The sequence below is a fragment of the Tachypleus tridentatus genome, chromosome 5 (assembly GCF_004210375.1).
Source record: "Tachypleus tridentatus isolate NWPU-2018 chromosome 5, ASM421037v1, whole genome shotgun sequence".
Classification (NCBI taxonomy): domain Eukaryota; kingdom Metazoa; phylum Arthropoda; class Merostomata; order Xiphosura; family Limulidae; genus Tachypleus; species Tachypleus tridentatus.
The window spans coordinates 33253242-33271911 of NC_134829.1; the positions used below are offsets into that span (position 1 = coordinate 33253242).

The window sequence follows — 18670 nt, forward strand, 5'->3', positions numbered from 1 at the left end:
AAGTTAAAGCAAAGCTCTATATAGAAATAACTTCAAAAAAATATTAAAGCATATCAGATGTTCAACTTTTCTTTTTAGTGAAAAAATTAGCTAGCTGTTATGTATATTTACCAAACATTTACATATAATGAAATTCCCAGTGGTTTATATTTATTTTTGCACATTGGAAAAAATCATATTCATAAGTATTGGTGTTTTTCTATGAAAATTGTTTCTAGATAAAACAAAAAGCGACACAAACCTCATCCTTTAACTGACGAGCCAACTTGCGGCCTTCTGTTACAAAGTCTATGTAAGTAACAACATTTGGGTCTATAGTAGCAAGTGTTGCTAACCATTCTTCTTCCACTAAACCAATCAACCCAAACTAGAATAACAAATAACAGCAAATAGAGACATGTTTAAACTCCATAGAGAACTTTAGATCATAACAGAATTCCATTTTTAATATTACATTCCTGTCTCTAATCTTATAAAAGTTATAATTTTCTTATGCTGAAGATATATTTCCAATAAGTACTTCTTCCTCTCACAAACATAGCTATTTTTGTTCAGTACTGCCCTCTATTTCACAAAGCTTTCACTTCCACATACTCCTCAGAAAAGGTGTAACAGATCTGGGCAGAAAAGTGTGAACAACACATCCCAATTGCAGAGACAACTGTTGGACAGTGGACATTACTACAATATATTATAATTTTGATCTCCCTGATGAACAGAATACAAAGGATGTGCTCCAAGATGTATAGTAGCTAGGGCGTAATGGACCATCCATGGCACATCAACAACTGCATCCAATACTTGACCTACAAGAACCAATATCCATGTAGGAGTAAAATGAGGATCATACTGTTGGAAAGCTAACAACAATCCAAAACTCAACTGCTAGGAACAGATATCCATGTGGAAGAAGAAAAGAGGATCATTCCATCTTCCTCTCAAGTTTAACAGATTGTAGGAAAAAATACTATCAACAATTGAGAAACAAGAAATATGTGAGCAAAGAAAAAAACAAATATATTCAATCCAAGTCAGACTGACCGGACAACCTCAAACACAGTAACATCCTTGACATAAGGGCACTGATGGTCAGTACAAGAAGAAGCAGAGCAACCAACAAGTGCACCTACTGTGACCCATAACACTAAGGCAGTGCATCCAAAGCAAAATGAGTTAGATACAATGCACTCTCTGAACATGCATGCGAGAACTTATAGTGATTGGTTCAGCTCTAAATCTAAACTGCTGAATCTGGCATCCATACAGAGGTTGGATGAAGGATCCCTATCACACAACATGTGTGAGTACATATTGTGATTGATCCTACTCTGAATCAAAAGTTCAATGTCAAGAAACTGACAATCATGTGGATATAGGATGAGGGATTCCAGTCATTGTAATACAAGTGTTGGCAATAGGGCAATTAGTTCAGCTTCAAATTCAAAACTCAACAGCTAAAAACTTCCATTCAGGTGTAAGATGAGGAATCCCAATCATCATGACAGCTCACTCCAAAGCTACACCATCCCCTCAGATAAGCCTGTGCAGAGATGGGGCATCTTTTTGGAGGATATCTATCAACTACACCAGCAGAGCATCACCACCCTATTCTCAATTAAATGGAGTTGTTATTGTCTATATCCTGTATATCTCATTGAGGAAGATACCCTCCATGTTACTTCCTCATAGCAGCTTGGAATTAGAAAGTGGTTAGAACTCTCTTACTTCACTGGAAAAAAAGGGAGGAGTAGAGAAAAACATGGTGGAAAGTCTGGAAAAATGTTCACACTTTAAACAGTGAAATGGTTAACCACCACAAAGCCCTATTTTGAAGACAGAGCAAACATGATTTATTCAATCTGAGAAATGACAAGGATGGACAGCAATCTCCTTCTACTTTACCCATTGAATCCAGGGCTTTGTATTGTCTGGTGAGGGCATATTTACAAAGCAAAAGGTATTACAAGGAATAACCTACAGTTCCTGAAAAAATATATACAATAAAATAAAGAAAACTTACCCAGTTATCATCGCACCGAAGTCTGAAGAATGGTAACCGGTGGAAGATGATAACCCAATTAAAAAGAAACAGCAACACAATGCAGAAAGATGAAAACATGGAAATTGCTCTACATGCCTGCTTAAAGAATTTCCTCCAAAGGATGAAGCAAATAAGATGCTAGTGAAAAGTAAAGTGCTTAATCTATTAGGAAGACATTTGGAATAACTGATGAGAAAAAGGAGACTAGGAGAAGGGGAATAAAAAAATAAACCAATTGAATTAAAAGCCAACACCAATTGGTAAAAATGGAACGAGAGAGATGACAAACACAGAATATTTGCCAAGGGATAAATAGGTGTAATCAGTTATGACAAAAGACATGTGGGCAGTATAACAACAGATAGCATGAAATGGACTTAAACATCTATCCAGATCAGATCTGGAATAGTACCAAGAAATGGAAGGAGGAAATACCATCCCAAGATGCCAAGGTTTTGGGAAGGAAAGAACTATCCAGGTAAAAATGAAGATAACAGAAATTGTACAGAGTAGATGAAAATGCCAATGGCAAACAAAACCAACCAACTACATCTACAGGCCAAAAGATAGAAGAGATATACCTTAAAGAATAAAATAAAATTTGGAACAAGAAGACAAAGGTTCAAGTGGAAGTAAAGGAAGGCAGTGAAGCACCATATCAATATCCCAATCTAAAAGAGCTGCATTTTGTGGAGGTCAAGGATTTCAGAAATAGCATAACAAGAATGATAAGGTAAGAAAACAAAAACTTTAAGGTAAAGGGAGAAACAAAAGTATGGGATAAACAGTGATCAAGAAGACCAAAGACTCCTGGTCGAATAACTAAGTGAGAAAATCTGTAATAAAAGAAACAGTGGGATGAGCAAGCAGGTGAGAACCCACAATCCAAAGACCAATGATGGAAGTAGGTAAAAAAAACATGCCATTATCAAAGATACTCGCCATGATAAATCACTAAGGACTGAAAAAATACCTAGTGTGAAGACAAAAGATAAAAATGATAGGATGAATCACCTGGGACTGTAGTTGCCACAGAAGGAATAGAGTTCTAGTAAGAGGCAATCAGAAGCCAAAAAGGAGAAGGTTGGGTCTGACTAAGATGAACAAAACACCCAAATGAATAAGCTATTGAGTAAGAACAAGGAAGGATTTCTCCAAATTGGTCAAACAACTGACCCAAGCCCCTTCCAAAAGAAACGCTGTGTGTCAGATGGACTTCAGTTTGGAATGAGCCAACAGAAGCTAGTTTCCACATAACAGTGAAAGAACAACCATTGAGTATGCACATGTCTAGCAAAAGCCTTGGCCCCTGCCTCCTGCTCGATGCTGTTGCAAGTCCAAAATGTAGAGTACAAAACTGATAAAACACACCATGACAAAAAAAAAAAGGTGGCATCTCAACTGCTGCAATATAGAAATATGGGAAAATGTTGAGCTTGGTCATCCATAAACCTGGAGAAAAAGCCCACCTGTGGGTGAAGAACAACTCCATGGTAAAATGAAGTAGCACTAAGAAGTGATTGAGGCATGACAGATTGAATATAGGCCATCAGTCTCTGGTTTTCTTTCTTGGATACAGCAAACAGCTTGGAATAAAACCTCAGAGAAGTGTGAACCACAGATTCAATGGAATTCTGAAAAAGAAGATCCTGTACTTCCTTGGATACATCCCAACATGTAGTAGGATATCAAGGCAATGAAACAGAAATGTGCATCAGAGACACAGAGTTGAGAAGAGGAAGATAACGACAAGCCCCTGAGATAAACCCTGAAGGACCCATATATTTCTGGCAAATCCTCAACATAGATGAACAAACAGCAATAAATGAGTCCCCACTGAATCAGAATTCATAAGATAGTCACCCAAACTGTGTCTCTCCCAATAAAAAGTACAAGTCAACAAATGTGCCAACAAGGATACAAATAGGGCAAATTTATCCCCCTGAAAAACCCTCAGGATCTTGTCCAATGGACAAGTACTGTAACATAGACATGAGGGTAGGACAGTGGTAAAAATATTGGATCTGGGATAAAAGAACAAGCTAATCAAGTTCCCTCCTTTCCAAATGGGTAAGATGGATTCCAGTTGCTGAGAATCAAAGAACTGAAAATCAGCCTAATGGTAAGCTACAATAAATTGATTTGAAGCCCACAGATGGTGAGGCATGCCAACACCCTCACATAACAATAGTATGAAATGTAACATGTAAGGGAGCAAATTAGAGGAAATTGTGATGATGGACAAAACAGAACATACCTGAGAAATCATGTCTAAAAAAAGCCATATTAGATCTAATGGAACTCACAGTAGGAACTTGGGAAGACATGGCAAATTCAGGTGGAGGAAAAGGGGTGTCAAATACTTCATCATTCCAAATAGACTTGGCTTGTTCAGAAGGAAGTTGGGCAACATTGGAAGAAGGCTGGCTCAAATAACAATTAATCTCTTCACAAATAACTGCTGATAATTCAAGTTGAGTTTCCCCTCCACATGAAGCCTAAGTAAATGTGCTGATACAGGATACACTCTCAGACATGATAGTAACTTGTACTTTGGAGTTCATAGCTCAATTGAAAACCAAATACAACTGTATTAGTAAAGAAAGAAAAGAACTGAAAAGGATTAAGTTCCATAACTGAATAGAAAATTATATGATATCACAACTGTATGAGGTACAAATTAAAACTGGGTAAAATAAGTAGGAAACTAAAAAATGTAAAAATTTAAATAAATTTCTAAATTAGAAGAGAGTACTAAATAAAACACTGAAACTAACACACTGCCAAATAAGAAGTGATATTTAGGTAAAGCATATATAGGGGAGTAATGAGTTGTGTGTGAAGGGCACACTTATTGATGGAAGTTTGTCATGTGATAATTTGCATGCAAAATTCAATTAAAATATGTAAATCAAGGGATATATGAGAGTGAAAGCCTTGTGGTATGGGGAAAATTATTGAAAATAGAGGGTAACAATGAATGATAATAGCTTTGTATGTAAAAAGAGATAAGGTATCTTGTTGTAGCTTCCATTGCCTCATATGCTATATATACCTATAATAATAAAAAATGTGTGACCACTTACAAATTATATAATTTAATCTGAGAAGGCTAGATTATACTACACTTATAGTCTGGAAACATCCTAGCCAAAAACATTTAATTCCATAAAAACTAATTCAACATTTTTACATCTTGAAAATTATCTTGATTTAAGTTAAAATTAAATACAAGTGTACCACAACCTTCGTTTTATCTAGACTTAGAGGATTTAAGTTTTTGCACTAGAAGGCACCTTAGTAAGTAAATTAGTTGGATGCAGCTATAAATCATAACTTATTTGAAAGTAATTAATTCATTATAAATATATTAAATACACATTTTAAAGCTGAACTACTAATAGGCGTTTTCTTAGAAAAAAATGTTTTTTTTTAAAGTCATTACTGTTATATTTAAATTCAACTAATCTGATCAAGTACTTTCAAAAGACAAAACATTATAAAAAGGAAAATTATAAATATGTGGTAGAGCTCAATTAGTCCACTGTATAGCTTTGCTTAACAGCAGACAATAAACAGCTTCAAACAGAAATTCAAATTACACAGTACACTACAAAACTATCTGCATGTTAAATTCCTTGTGTTCACTAGAAGTTAACATTTTCCTACTCTGAAATTGTATCTCTAAGAGATATTTATCTCATTTAACATAACGTTTCTCAACTTGTTTTTGCCCCTTGTATTTACACATTTCCCTCACCATTAGCCTTGATGTTCTCAACTACTCTCACATGATTACATGTGGTACAGTTGCACTGTAAAATACAAATGAGCATGCAACAACCCTCCATCAACAGGTGTGCAACACATCCTCTTAAAGCAACTGACTTCCTATGTACTGCAGAGCACTATCCTCAGTTCAAGATTATTCCAAAAAAAATGCACCCAAATTGAGAAGGATGGGTGGGAAGTATGGGAAGGGGTGAATATCTATCACAAATATATTTTGTTTTGCCAAATGTTGACTTCTACCACAATACCTTACCTCCTCTCACATAATAACTAGAATCTCACATTAAAACAGTGGAGGGTCAGGTGCAAAAATTACCAAGCTTAGCACTCTTCAGAAGGAGCCCAAAGAGAACCCATACAGTGTGATACCCTAATGTATGGATCATACTCAAGGGAGATCACATCACATCACATTTGTCTATTGTAAAGATATTTGTCACTAAACCATGTTGACAAAATGCACATCCAATCTGTAATGGGATATAGTAGATGGTATAGAGTGGCTAGGGTATGTCAGATTGTATTCAATAGGTCAACTCCAATCCAAAATCAGGCAGCATTTGGTAGATGTATTCCAGCTCATGGAAGGAGGAGAATTCCAACCATCTTTACCTCAAGACCAAGAAGCAGAAGTGAAAAATAACATTCATTCTGACAACCCAAACAGGGCTTATGTGTACACACTTAGCACACAACAAACATCAAACACTGACTTCTGGTTTGCAATTTTATAATCCTGTCCATGTTAGAAGGAGAGTCCCTGCCAATCATATGTGTCAGGACTTACGTTGTTTGATCTTATGCTAATCCAATATCTGACCACCCAGAAAACGACTTCTAGGTGATCATAGGATGGGGAAAGCCTGCTGGAGATGTAAACTTCCAAAACCAGGCAACAATGAGTAGTTGTCTTCTGGTTTGCAGTGAGAGGTTGGGACTCACCTTCTACATCAACAAAACACCATTGCCCTACTCTTACATGAGTAGAATTTGTCATACCCTGGTGGAAGCCTCAATGGTCCACCCCTGTAACAGCTAGAATTGGTAAGTGGTAGATGGAGGAAAGCATGAAGCAGAGCCCAGAGGAATGAAACACTGTAATACAGTTCAAAGGATATCCACAGAAACCATATTTTGAAAAGTGGGCCACACCTAGTTATTGTAACAAGGATCAGACAGATGGGCAACAATCCCAACACTGCTTTTCTTATGATAGACCATGAGTTGTTGTGGCCTGGTATTGGGCTTAATTATGAAGAAAGATACCATGAGAAACACTGTTGGAACACCCTATTTCTTAAGTGAGAACTATAGACTTATAAGGTCATATAGTGCAGATTTAAAATTAAGTATGCCTGTAGAGGCACCACTTGCCACAGAGTGAGATACAGTGAAGTAGAAAGGGGTCACTGTAAGAGATAAAAATGAAAAAACTTACCCTTTCAGAGCCAATACAGGGTATGAATAATAGTGATTGGTGATAAGTAATAACCAGATGAAGAAGATATGACCAAATGGTGTAGGTAGTGCATAATAAATGTGTGAGATGTAGTCCACATGCTAGCCCACACAATTTTCTCTAATACATGATGGAAGTGATTGGCCAGGGAGATGACAGACTGGGTGAGAGAAAATGTGGAAGACATGATAAGACTCTTCAGATGTGACGCATAAGCGAGAAGACTAAGCTAATGGAGCAATGTGGTGTGACAGAAAAAAATGTTGGGTAATGAGGAATTTCAAGGTATAAAAAGATAATAACTAAAAACTACAAAATGAAGCTGCATAGATGAAATAACAATGCACAGTCAACACCTAATAAAAAAGACAACCAGAATTAGAACAGACATTGCTCCCTTCATGCATTCCCAACATTTGGGGGGAAAAGCTACAATCTGGATAAAAAACACTTAAATAGTATGAGAAACAATAAGAGCAAGAACACCTGACTTACAACATCCACAAACAAAAGGAATAAATCTAAGTCTTGAGAAAGAGGTGGTACAAAGAGACAAAAAAACAAATGTTTAAATGAAGGAAGGGTAAGAGCATGAAGACCAACACTGATATTCTAACCTGGTAAGGGTACTGGATGGGGCAGATGAATCAGGTGAAAGGACTGAAAAAGAAGAGAAATAAGATGAGAGGAAAGATAGTAGGTAATGGACAAGGCCACTCTATAGCCCATAATGGTAGAAACAAATAAACTTTATGTCAAGAAACCAAGTGAAAAAAGTCAGAAATGAAGGGAACATTTGATATGGAAGATGAGAAGCTAATATGCAAAAACAATGAAAAAAATATGCCATGATTGCTGGTAAACCAGCAAAGAAGAGGATGAGATCAAGTTAAAAAGAAAAAAGGCTACCAGTGTAGAGTGAATGGATCACTTTGCAAGGGAGCATACAAAACACATGTGACGAGGGGAAGTTTGGTATTGGCCAACCACAGGAGTGGATGAGGAGTAAGGGACCATCCATATAATCTTGGCAGGACAGAAGAGCTAACCTGTCAAAAGATTCAGAACACCTAGTATACGACAAGTAAGATAAACTTGTTGATATTGGGCCCAGAATACAAAATCCAGTATTCAAAAACAAAGCAAAAAAAGTCATGCCCCACTCCCTGACATGACAGTTGATGTAAGAGATACTGGTTGAATTATTAGAATGAATCAGGACCAGATGGCTCTGCATAATAGGCAAGAAATAATCTAATATTCAACAAACAGACAGGATTTTTAAAAAGTTAATGTTTGGGAAGATTTAACCTTTAAGTAATGAGCAGCTATCACCTAAAAATCCAAATATTCCCCCATTACATAACAGAAGCTTATGTTAAGAGATGTAAATTGAGACAAGAAGGAGGTAGAAGAATGTCATATTAGTTACTGTCTCTGTTGAGTCATTAGACAAAATCAACCTGTAGGGAGTGAGGAAGGTGGATGGTAAAGTCCAAGGAATCCAGAATGAGATTGCATTGAATGTGCAACACCCATTAAAGGCAACACGTGTGCATGACCACAAAGGATTAGGTATACCATGTAAGTTTAGGTTCCCCAAAGAGAGAGAACACTGCATACAAGAAGAAAAGTTTTGGTCTTGGACACCAAAGGTTTCATATTCTTGAAACACAGAAGATAATGTTGGGCTCTGCTGAGATAGATGTTAAAAAACATTGCAAGATAAGATACTGGGGAGTGAGCTAGGGCTTCTACAATTTGACAAACCATCCCAAACAAGATTCACCATGTAGGAGGAAATTGACATGGTTGTAAGAAGTTTAATGGGAAGGATCCAAACGGAGTCAACTGATCCTATAATGGTGAAACCACTTACTCTGTTCATGAATATGGCAGGAAAAGACTTTGATTATGCAACAGGAGATATATAAAGTTGATGCCAGACCAAACACTATAGTTCAGATTTGAAATACCTGACCTTCACAAACAAACCAAAAGTAATGTCTGGAATCAGGAGAAACAGGAAGAAGAATATAAGTATCTGAAATGCTAACTTTGGTCACCATAGACTTCAACTGAATGATCATCTGAAGATGAGGAAATAGTTCACGGTAAAACACGGAGGTTGATGAAGAAGTTGTGGTTCAAGAGAGTGATTACATGATACCAATTCCCTCTTTATCTGGGAATAAACAACATATAAAAATAAAACCCAGTGAATATTGAAACATCTTTTCTATAACATCCTTCATCAAGAGATCTTAAACCACGTCTGAGAGATCCTGGCAAGAATGTGGATCTAGAAGTTGAGAGAAATGGGAAGTGTCAGTTAAGGAGGATTGGAAAATGAAGAAATAGTTCTTTTGTTTGAACCTGAAAACTCCAAGTGGTTTCCCCACTATACTGAGTTCAAAAAAGGAAGTGAAGGGATGAGACATGACAGATGATGGTTGTATCAGATGAAGATGAAAGAACTAGGCTGGAAGAAAATCTAGGATAATGGAAACATAATAATTTCATGCCTGAATCAATGATTCTAAGATCTGAAAATCCAGAAACTGAGATTTCATCCTATGATATGCCAAAATATGTGAGTTAGCTGAATGTGGGGACTGAAGCATGCTGGGTAAAGAACTGTTCAGCATGGGCCCGAATATCAGGGGAAGATGGTGGAATCAAATAATCAGTCTTCAGACCAGAATGAAGAAAAGAGTGGAAGAATCATAAACAAGGGAAAGAGACAAATGGTAAAAATATGTGAGAAATTATGTCTGGAAGGGCAGTAATAGGATTAAACAGATCCAGAGATATATACAAAGAAGGAACAGCAAAAGCAGGAGGTGGAAATAGGTTGTCCAAGTCTTTGTCTTCAGGAACAGATTCCCCAGGAAATGGGATTTACTTAAGCTCAGGAGACATTGCAGGCCACACAAAATATACTATTTTGCAATGTACCAAATACAAGACTTTCTTTGCTAAAAGTGTGGAGCCTGAGGCTATATTAGTATTAAGTGGGGTTGGATTAGTAGTGGTCAGATATATATAAGTCATTGTAGTAACATTACATCGAAAATTCATCATGTGAAAAAGAAAAGAAAAATTTTCCATAAAAACATTTTGTTACAATAAAAAATAAATGATAACAAATGAAAGTTGCAAATACGTTAGCAAAAAGTTAAAGTGAACACAAAGCACTGATCAAAGCTTTAAGCACAACTACACACTAGAATGTCAAATCAAGAAATGATCACATTGTTCTATGGTATAGAGGGAGTTAGCTGTGCTAGAAGAGTGTGTTGTATATTTATGGGTGAAACATTGTAAAATGCTCGTTTTAATGCTAGAAGCATTAAGGTTAGTGGCAAACAAAAATTGTGCACATGGAAGGCACCATAAATCAAGAAAAGATATTATGTGAGAGAAGGTATGATATCATATTGGAATGCCAAAGTTATCAGATTTTAGTTATATAAAGCTCCATTAGTTCACACTCTATACAGACAGCTAAAAAAAGATGAAACTGAACACTCAACTGTGCTGTTTTCTATACATGAACTTTTTATAACATACCACAAACCTTTCTCATTCCCTGTTGGAAACTTTGATTCCAACATGTCTCTTATGCAAAGCATCATGTGTCATCTCTCCACCAACATAAGAGCAACATTATCACATGATTCATGTTATTTCTTTTATGCACCACTACTGAACTACAACTTTGAAGTTTTGGCAGAACACATAAGCACTGGAAGACTGTGGGAATGAGGGTGGGAAGTGTGAAAGAAGGGAATTACATGCCAGAAATACATTTTCATTGCAGGAAAAATTAAACTTCCAATACAGTACTTTTCTCCACTTAAAAGGTTAGCTAGAATCCCATATTGAAAAGAAGGAGGAGCAGGTGAGAGGGAAGAACAGGTGTACCCCCAAGAGCATCCAAAGGATGTGTCTGTAGATGAGAGAAATAGATCAGATGATCTGAGGAGGGACACCACAACACTTCTGAATAAGATATTTCTTCACCATGAACAAAAATGAATACACATGGAAAAGAAAGGGAGAACATCCAAGTGGATTTAGGATAAGTTAGGAAAATAATCTCAGCCAGATAAATAACTCAATCTTACAGAAGGAAAGTGGGTAAAGGAGAATGTGTTCCATGGTGTAGAATGGTTAGGGCATGGTGGACCCTACTCAGTAAGTCAATTCCACCCAAGTCTCCTCACTAGGTACCAAAATCTACAAAGTGTAGGATAAAGATCATACTATCTTCACTTTGAGCCTTAAAATTGGGGGCGTGAGGAAATGACCAGTTCCATGGCATGACACAGAGTAGCATGAAACCAGGGATTCAAGAAAGTGTCATCCAGTATATAAAGGAAGCCATTACATGCAATAAACTCCTACAATCATGACACTGGTCTGAAACATTCAAAGGTCAATATCATCACCATTGCAAGAGAAAACGAGAGAATGCCCAGGATAAAGATGGAAACAATCCATCTACATCCTTCATAACCCACAACACAAAAGGAAGGATCATGGGAGCAAGATGGACAACCTCAAACCTGTGTGAGGACATGTTGATTGGTTCACTTGATACACAAAACCAGCATGCAGAGGGCCAACACCCACACAAAGGTAGAATGAGGGCAGCCAATGGAATGGATGAACTGCATTGAAACTTCTCATTCTGTTTATGTATCATTAAATCCAGAGGGTGACATGGCCAACTACACCAGCAGAACATCACCACCTACTCTGAACTGAATAGTTACAGCCATCTATGTGAAAACCATCCAGCAGAATTCCTCCATAGTCAACCACTCCCATGCAAGGACTCTCGTGCTCCATGGAATGAAAGGAGAGAAAAGAGCACTGGATAGTATGGAGGGACTGCTACACCCCAGGCATTTTGATCACAAAACATTTTGAAATTGACAATTTTTCAATCAAGGGATGGGCAGTTATCCTCCTCTGCTTTATTCATGCTGTCTATTGGTAGTACAGTTTAGAATGGGACTATTTATGAAGAATATATCATGAGGTTAGTAATTCTTCAGTGATTTTGTGAAATATCCATCTCAAAGATGAACATGAGGATCCATGGAAAAAGTACACAAATCAACATGGCATACAGTGCAAATTATCCAGATGGATGGGTAAACCCAGTCTAGTTATGAAAGACAATCCACCACAAAGTTGAAAACACCAAACAAAAGTAATGATTGCAGGTACCACTTGCCACAGAGTGAAAACCAAGAGAGGAAAGTTGAAGCAGAAGCTCCTGGAAGAAACGAAAGCATTGATATAGACTTGCATTGTGTCATAGCTGCCAGAAAGTATGACATATAGTCATAGGTGATATGTGATACATTGAGGATGTAGACACTGTGGCATAATAAGAGATGAATGTCTGAGAGATAGTCAACATGCCCAATTGCAGTATCTCCTCCAAGACCAACCGAGATTAGAATCAAAGTGAAGTGGAAGGATGGGAGGTAACATGAAACAACATACATTGGGAAGAGGGAAAAGGAGGAATAAACTATCTGGATTAAATGAAGAAACCAACTGGTAAGGGTAAAGGGAGAAAAATCTCTAAAGGAAAAAGGTTACCATGAAAGAAACAGATGGGAATGAAGCCCCTTAAGGAAAACATGCAGGCCTTATAAAAACAAAGGGCACTCACCAGGCATAAATGTATATACAGATCAGGACAAGGGCAGAAAGGAGAAAAAAAAAGAAAAGAAATGCATGAAAAGGAGGAGTTCCTTCATAAGCTACCAAGGCATGGAGAGGGAAGAAACTATTCAGTTAAATGAGAAGATAGGTTTGGTGGTACAGATGATGAATGATGTCAATAACAAATATATTTGACTGATTATGTTTTCAGGCCAAAAAGAAAAAGAAATATCCTTAGAGGATAGGTTAAACAATGAACACAAGATAATGGGCTCAAATGGAGGTAAAGTAAGAGAATAGAATGCAACATTAATGTCCCAATCTGGAAGCACCAAATGCCTAGGCAACCAATTTCATCCAGAAAGAATGAATCAGATGGGTAATAACAGGGAAAAGAAAGATCCTGTGATAAAGAGAAAAAATAGAAAGTATGGGGCAGGGCTGTCCAATACTCAGATGTCAAGGAGATCAAAGGACACTCTCAAAAATTGACAAATGAAACTCAGAGACACCAACAACTATTGATTCAAAGCTGAGACCCCTTCCTGAGCCAGAGCCCAGGTGCAAATGATGAATGAAATGGGCTAAATGAAATGTCACTCAATGTGAAGAACTGGATCTCCTTGCCAGAGACTGTACAACAGTGAGGCATGAAAATGGAGGATGTGAAATGCAGGATACAGAACTGGCAGCTGTGATTGACATAGGAAGTTGGGAAATAAAAGGAATGGGATGGGAGGGAACAACTGTAACTGAAGGAAGCAAGGAAACCATGGTTAAGTGGGCCAATAAGGAGCAATCAAAAGGATTGTGCACAGGGTGAAATGGATGAGGACAACTATCAACAAAGTAACTGGACAAAAGGATAAATATAAAGTAATACATCTGATCAATCCTGGTTGGAAGCATTTATAGCTAAAGCTCGAGGACGGGAAAATAGGGACCAAAACAAAGGAAACCGGTGACTGACAGAGGTGGTAAATGTATATATATGAAAACACCAATGATTGACAATGACACCAAAAACTAGGGGATGAAGGGACCATGTAGATGGGTAAACCCAGTCTAGTTAAGAAAAACAATGCACCACACAGTTGAAAGCACCTGGTATGTGACATACCTTCAAATGAAAGTGATGTTGCAGGTTTAGAAAAGAAGATCCAAGGTGAGTAAACATAGAGATTTTGACTGGGTTTCCCTTTGGTGATGATAAGAGCCACTACTATACAATTGTTGGAGTGTATCATGACCAACCAGCCTTTGGAAATAGAAAGAAATGATTTGAAGCCTAATGAATAGAAAGAAGTTTGAGGACATTGAAAAAATGGAATATTTTTCTATAGATCAATGATCCAAAGTATCTCGGTGGTTGACCCACACACCCCAGCCTTAAAGGGATGCAACCTTGAGCATGTGTAAATATGATCATGGAAGAGGAAGTGTAACACTCATCAATAGATGAGCCTTATCAAACCTCCAAAGACTGTCCACAATGTAGGAAAAAAGGTCGATGAGAAACCTAAGGGATCCCAAGAAAAGTTCCATTGGTCGTGGACAACCCATTGAAGGGATCAAGAATCCAACCTGAAAAATGTGAGAGAAGTCATTGAAGATCACATCCACGTAAATGATAGAAGCTCGTGAGTATAATCTGAAGGAGCTGACAAGGCATTCCGAAATCCAGTTCCAAAGAATGGAGACAGAAAGGAGAAGGTTAGGACTTACTGAGATAAGTGTTGAAAAAAACACCCAAATGAACTAGGCACTAAGTACAATGAAACAGGACTTACCCTTTCAACAATCAGTCCACCTGAGCAGCTTCAAGAAGAAATTGATGAGTATGATAGGCTGACTCCCCTTCAGAAAGAACCAGGAGTAGCCAGTTGTCTATGTAAAAGTGAAAGTACAACCCCAGTGCATAAAGATGTATAGTGAAGGTTTGCACCACCAACCAAAAAACCACAAGGTGCCAAGCCAACCCAAAGAATAGAGAATAAAAGTGATAAACCATCCCATGATGGACAATCTGAAGATAAGGAATATGCAGATTAGAATTGGAGTTGTCCAACAAGATCATCCAATGTCCCACCAAAAAAAAAAGACATAATTTTATGGTGAAGTGTAAACATAACAACTGAGACAGGACAGATCAATGATCACCTCCCAGTACTCAGCCTTTTAGGGAACCACAAAGATGAGGAAGTAAAAACTCCCAAATTGCATGGAGCAAGTGTGATAGCCTGTCATAAAAGGAGGTCCTGTATTGCCTCAGACAGACACTAGCACAACAAGAGATCCTGAAAAGATAGAATGGAAAGTAAAATGCTAGAGAGGGGAGAAAGGGTAAAAAAAAGTATGATTACACCTTCTTACAAGACTATGGGAACCCAAACAAGGGAGATCAAAGGGTTTTTCTCAAAAATGAAGGCCACCAGATGTGCTCCCATCAGACCCAATGCCCCAGGGTAATTGCTAGAATGAGAAAGAGTGGATTATTGTTGGACCAGAGATATCCTCAACCACAAACACTCCAGGATTGTGTCAAACATAAAACACCTAAAAACCAGGGGCATATGAAGGTAGTAAAGTAAGAAGGAAATACTTGCCATCAGGAAGATGAATGAAATATTTGAAACCAGCTCTCCAAATAAGCAAGACCAAATCCAATAATTGTTTGTCCAAATATGGACACTCCACCCTATGACAAGAGAGAGCAGACTGATCCAAACCATGACAGATGAAGCATGCTAACACCATCACCCAGCTGGGAGGCAAAACTATTACCATGAACTTAAATATCAGGAGTCGAGTGAAAACTAAATAAATCTGAAAGCAAAATCATGTTATAGGGAAAGACTTGGATCATAAGAAATATGAATAATAAACAAAACTACACATACATGAGTAATAAATCTGAGAAAGTCGATTAAAGCCAAACAAAATCCTCAGGAAGTAGTCTGAGAAGGTGTGGTAAACTCTATAGGAGGAATATTCAAAATTCTTGTCAAATTGGCTAGGATCAAAAGGCAGAGGTGTTCTACGAGAATGGCAAGAGCAGGAGACAAAAATTGTTCCATATAATGCTTAATCTCCCTGCAAATGAATGCCAATTAATCCTCTGATGGATCACCTGCACCTATGATCTGAATTATGGCATCAGATGAATGAAATGTACCCAAAGTAGTAACATTAAATTTGTAATTCAAGTTTGATATCAAGAAATTACCAAAATATTTAGTGACAAAACATGAGTAACTCAAATGCTTTTGAAACTAAAGTGGAAAATTCTTGAAATAAAGTTAATTTAAACCACTGCAAGAAGTAGTAAACAAAACGAAAGTTGTCTGAACACAAGTACAGCCAAACGAGAAGAGATGGTTTGCTATTGGTACACAGAGGAAGTCACATGTCCTATAATAATAGTACTCTTCTATTTGTGGAGAGGTTATTTATGATGTTTTGCAAAAGAGGCATGTTGGAATTTTTACTCCAATAAAGGAGGGTTGCACATCGCTTGTGGCATGATTTATAAAAAGAGTTTGCATATAGAGGGCAGCACAAAACAGGAAAGGCTAATCTTGTGAGAGGATGGTAAGCCCCATATTGGAATAATTTGTTGTTGTTTTTTTTAAATCTACAAATGTGCATGTTACCAAAATACTTTTATACTTTAAAAAATTATATAAGGACCACAGCCTATATGATTTTTCTAATATGGGCACATTTATGGTATCTGTGTGTGTGTGTACCTGATAAAGATTCTGACAAAGGAAAATTATGGTTTTAAAAACAAAGTAGTTTTTAAATTTTCTTCCAAAAATTTCTAACTATAAATGATGGTGTGCCACCATTACAAGTTTTAAGATATTAAAATAGCCTTTTTACCTAATATGAACTTGATGTATTTCATGGTTTGTGTGATATGCAGTTTTAAAATTAAATGTGTTAGATAAAACAAAATAAAAAAACGAATACTATAGCCAATTCTGGCTTAAGAAAGACACTCAAAGTTTTTTTTAACATATAACTTCAGGGTGAATGTATAAATCCATATATTAAATTGGATCTACATTGCTTGGGTCATTTCTGTTCAGTTCTAGAAAAGCTAATTCAACCTGCTTAACAAATAAACACCAAATACATATACTTAACATGCAGGTATAAAAATTTTAATGTGAAATGTTATTTTTTGCTCCAATAAAATTATCAGTTTTAGTAAACCTGACACATCTTGAAACTGATGCAGTTTCATAAAATATTATGTTTATGTGAGAATATAAAAAGACATTGTACCAACTAAATATTTTTTTAATTATTCATTAAGAGTTTTACAGAAAAATTAGTGATGCTAATATATATTTTATAGTAGTATTTGAATACAGGTTTTGATTTTTCTAAGATGTTCTGTTTCCTCACTTATAATTACTAAACATTATACGGTCAGCCTTGTGTATCTGTGTTTACAGCAGTATTGATTCTTCATTCCTAAGTTATCATAAGTATTCAAATTTATTCTGTCCTATCCTGTGTAAAAATGAAACAGTAATAATGTTATTCTGTCCAAGCCTTTATAAAATTAGATGGTAATAAAACTGACTTTCTCCCATTTTGTGTCAAATTAGGTGGTAGTCAAACTGATTTTTCTCTTCATGTGTAAAATTAGAAAGGATCCATATTGAATCTGTCGCATTCTGTGCAATATTAGAAAGTAGTTTATTCTATCCCACTCTGTGAAAAATTCGATAAGAATTTGAGTAAACAGAACACAGTATGTATCTGTTCTTAGACAAACTGAGTTTTGATTGCCTAGTTATCATTAGCATGCATAATTACTAAACAGAGAAAGATTACACTGATGTATCTGTGTTATTACTCAGTTTAGTTTTAATATCTAAGTTATCATCACTAAACAGATCATAGTCAGTTTCATATATATATATGTTTATAACCAGATTGAGCCTTGATGCCTCAATTTTCAGTACTAAATAGAACACAGTTGGTTTCATTTATCTGCTTACAGGTTAAGTCTTGATCTCTCAGTTATAATTAGCATGTACAGTTACTAAACAGAACACTATCAGCTTCACAAATGTGTTCATTTCTCAGCTATCATTAGCATGTATAGTTACTAAATTGAACACAGTCACTTTTGTGTATCTGCATCCATAGCCAGATAAAGCTTAAGTCATGATTGTGACTTTTCCAATAGATTATCTGCTTACACTTCTGAAACATATTTGATCTTCAATTCTTAATTTTTTCAAGAAATATCATATAAGTGAATTTAAGTTATTTGAGCTAACTGCACATCTGTCAGAAAACACTTAAGTTTTCTTGTTTATACATGTAAGATAGTCACCTGTCAATCCTAAAATAAAGTTTCCAGATATGATAATAATAAAAATTCAAAAACTGAAAATCTGCAGAAACTGCAAGTTGAGTTGAAAAACCATATGGCCAAGGGCCTGAGGGCCTTCAAGGATCCCAGTAGCTGATGTATTTTAGACTCTCTATAATGCATCATTAGCTTTTCCTGGTTCCAAATCTAATATCTTTATAAATTAGTTATTATTCATGTTAACCTTATTTTCCTAAAAGATTCACATTCTCAGGCATCATAATTTTCTATAGATTTGTAGACACAAGTGATTTTCAATGTACTTACAGACATATAAGTCAACTTATGATTC

The 18670-nt window shown here is 36.5% G+C and overlaps 1 protein-coding gene across 15 annotated transcripts in view; it reads right to left on the reverse strand.

The window, feature by feature from the left end:
• Positions 1–18670, reverse strand: part of LOC143250878 (5'-nucleotidase-like) — a 71364-nt gene that overhangs the window by 32490 nt on the left and 20204 nt on the right. For all 15 annotated transcript variants that reach the window (XM_076502023.1, XM_076502016.1, XM_076502028.1 and 12 more), the window contains one exon: positions 242–367. In XM_076502023.1, the coding sequence (XP_076358138.1) occupies positions 242–367 (126 nt within the window). The remainder of the gene's footprint in view (positions 1–241; positions 368–18670) is intronic.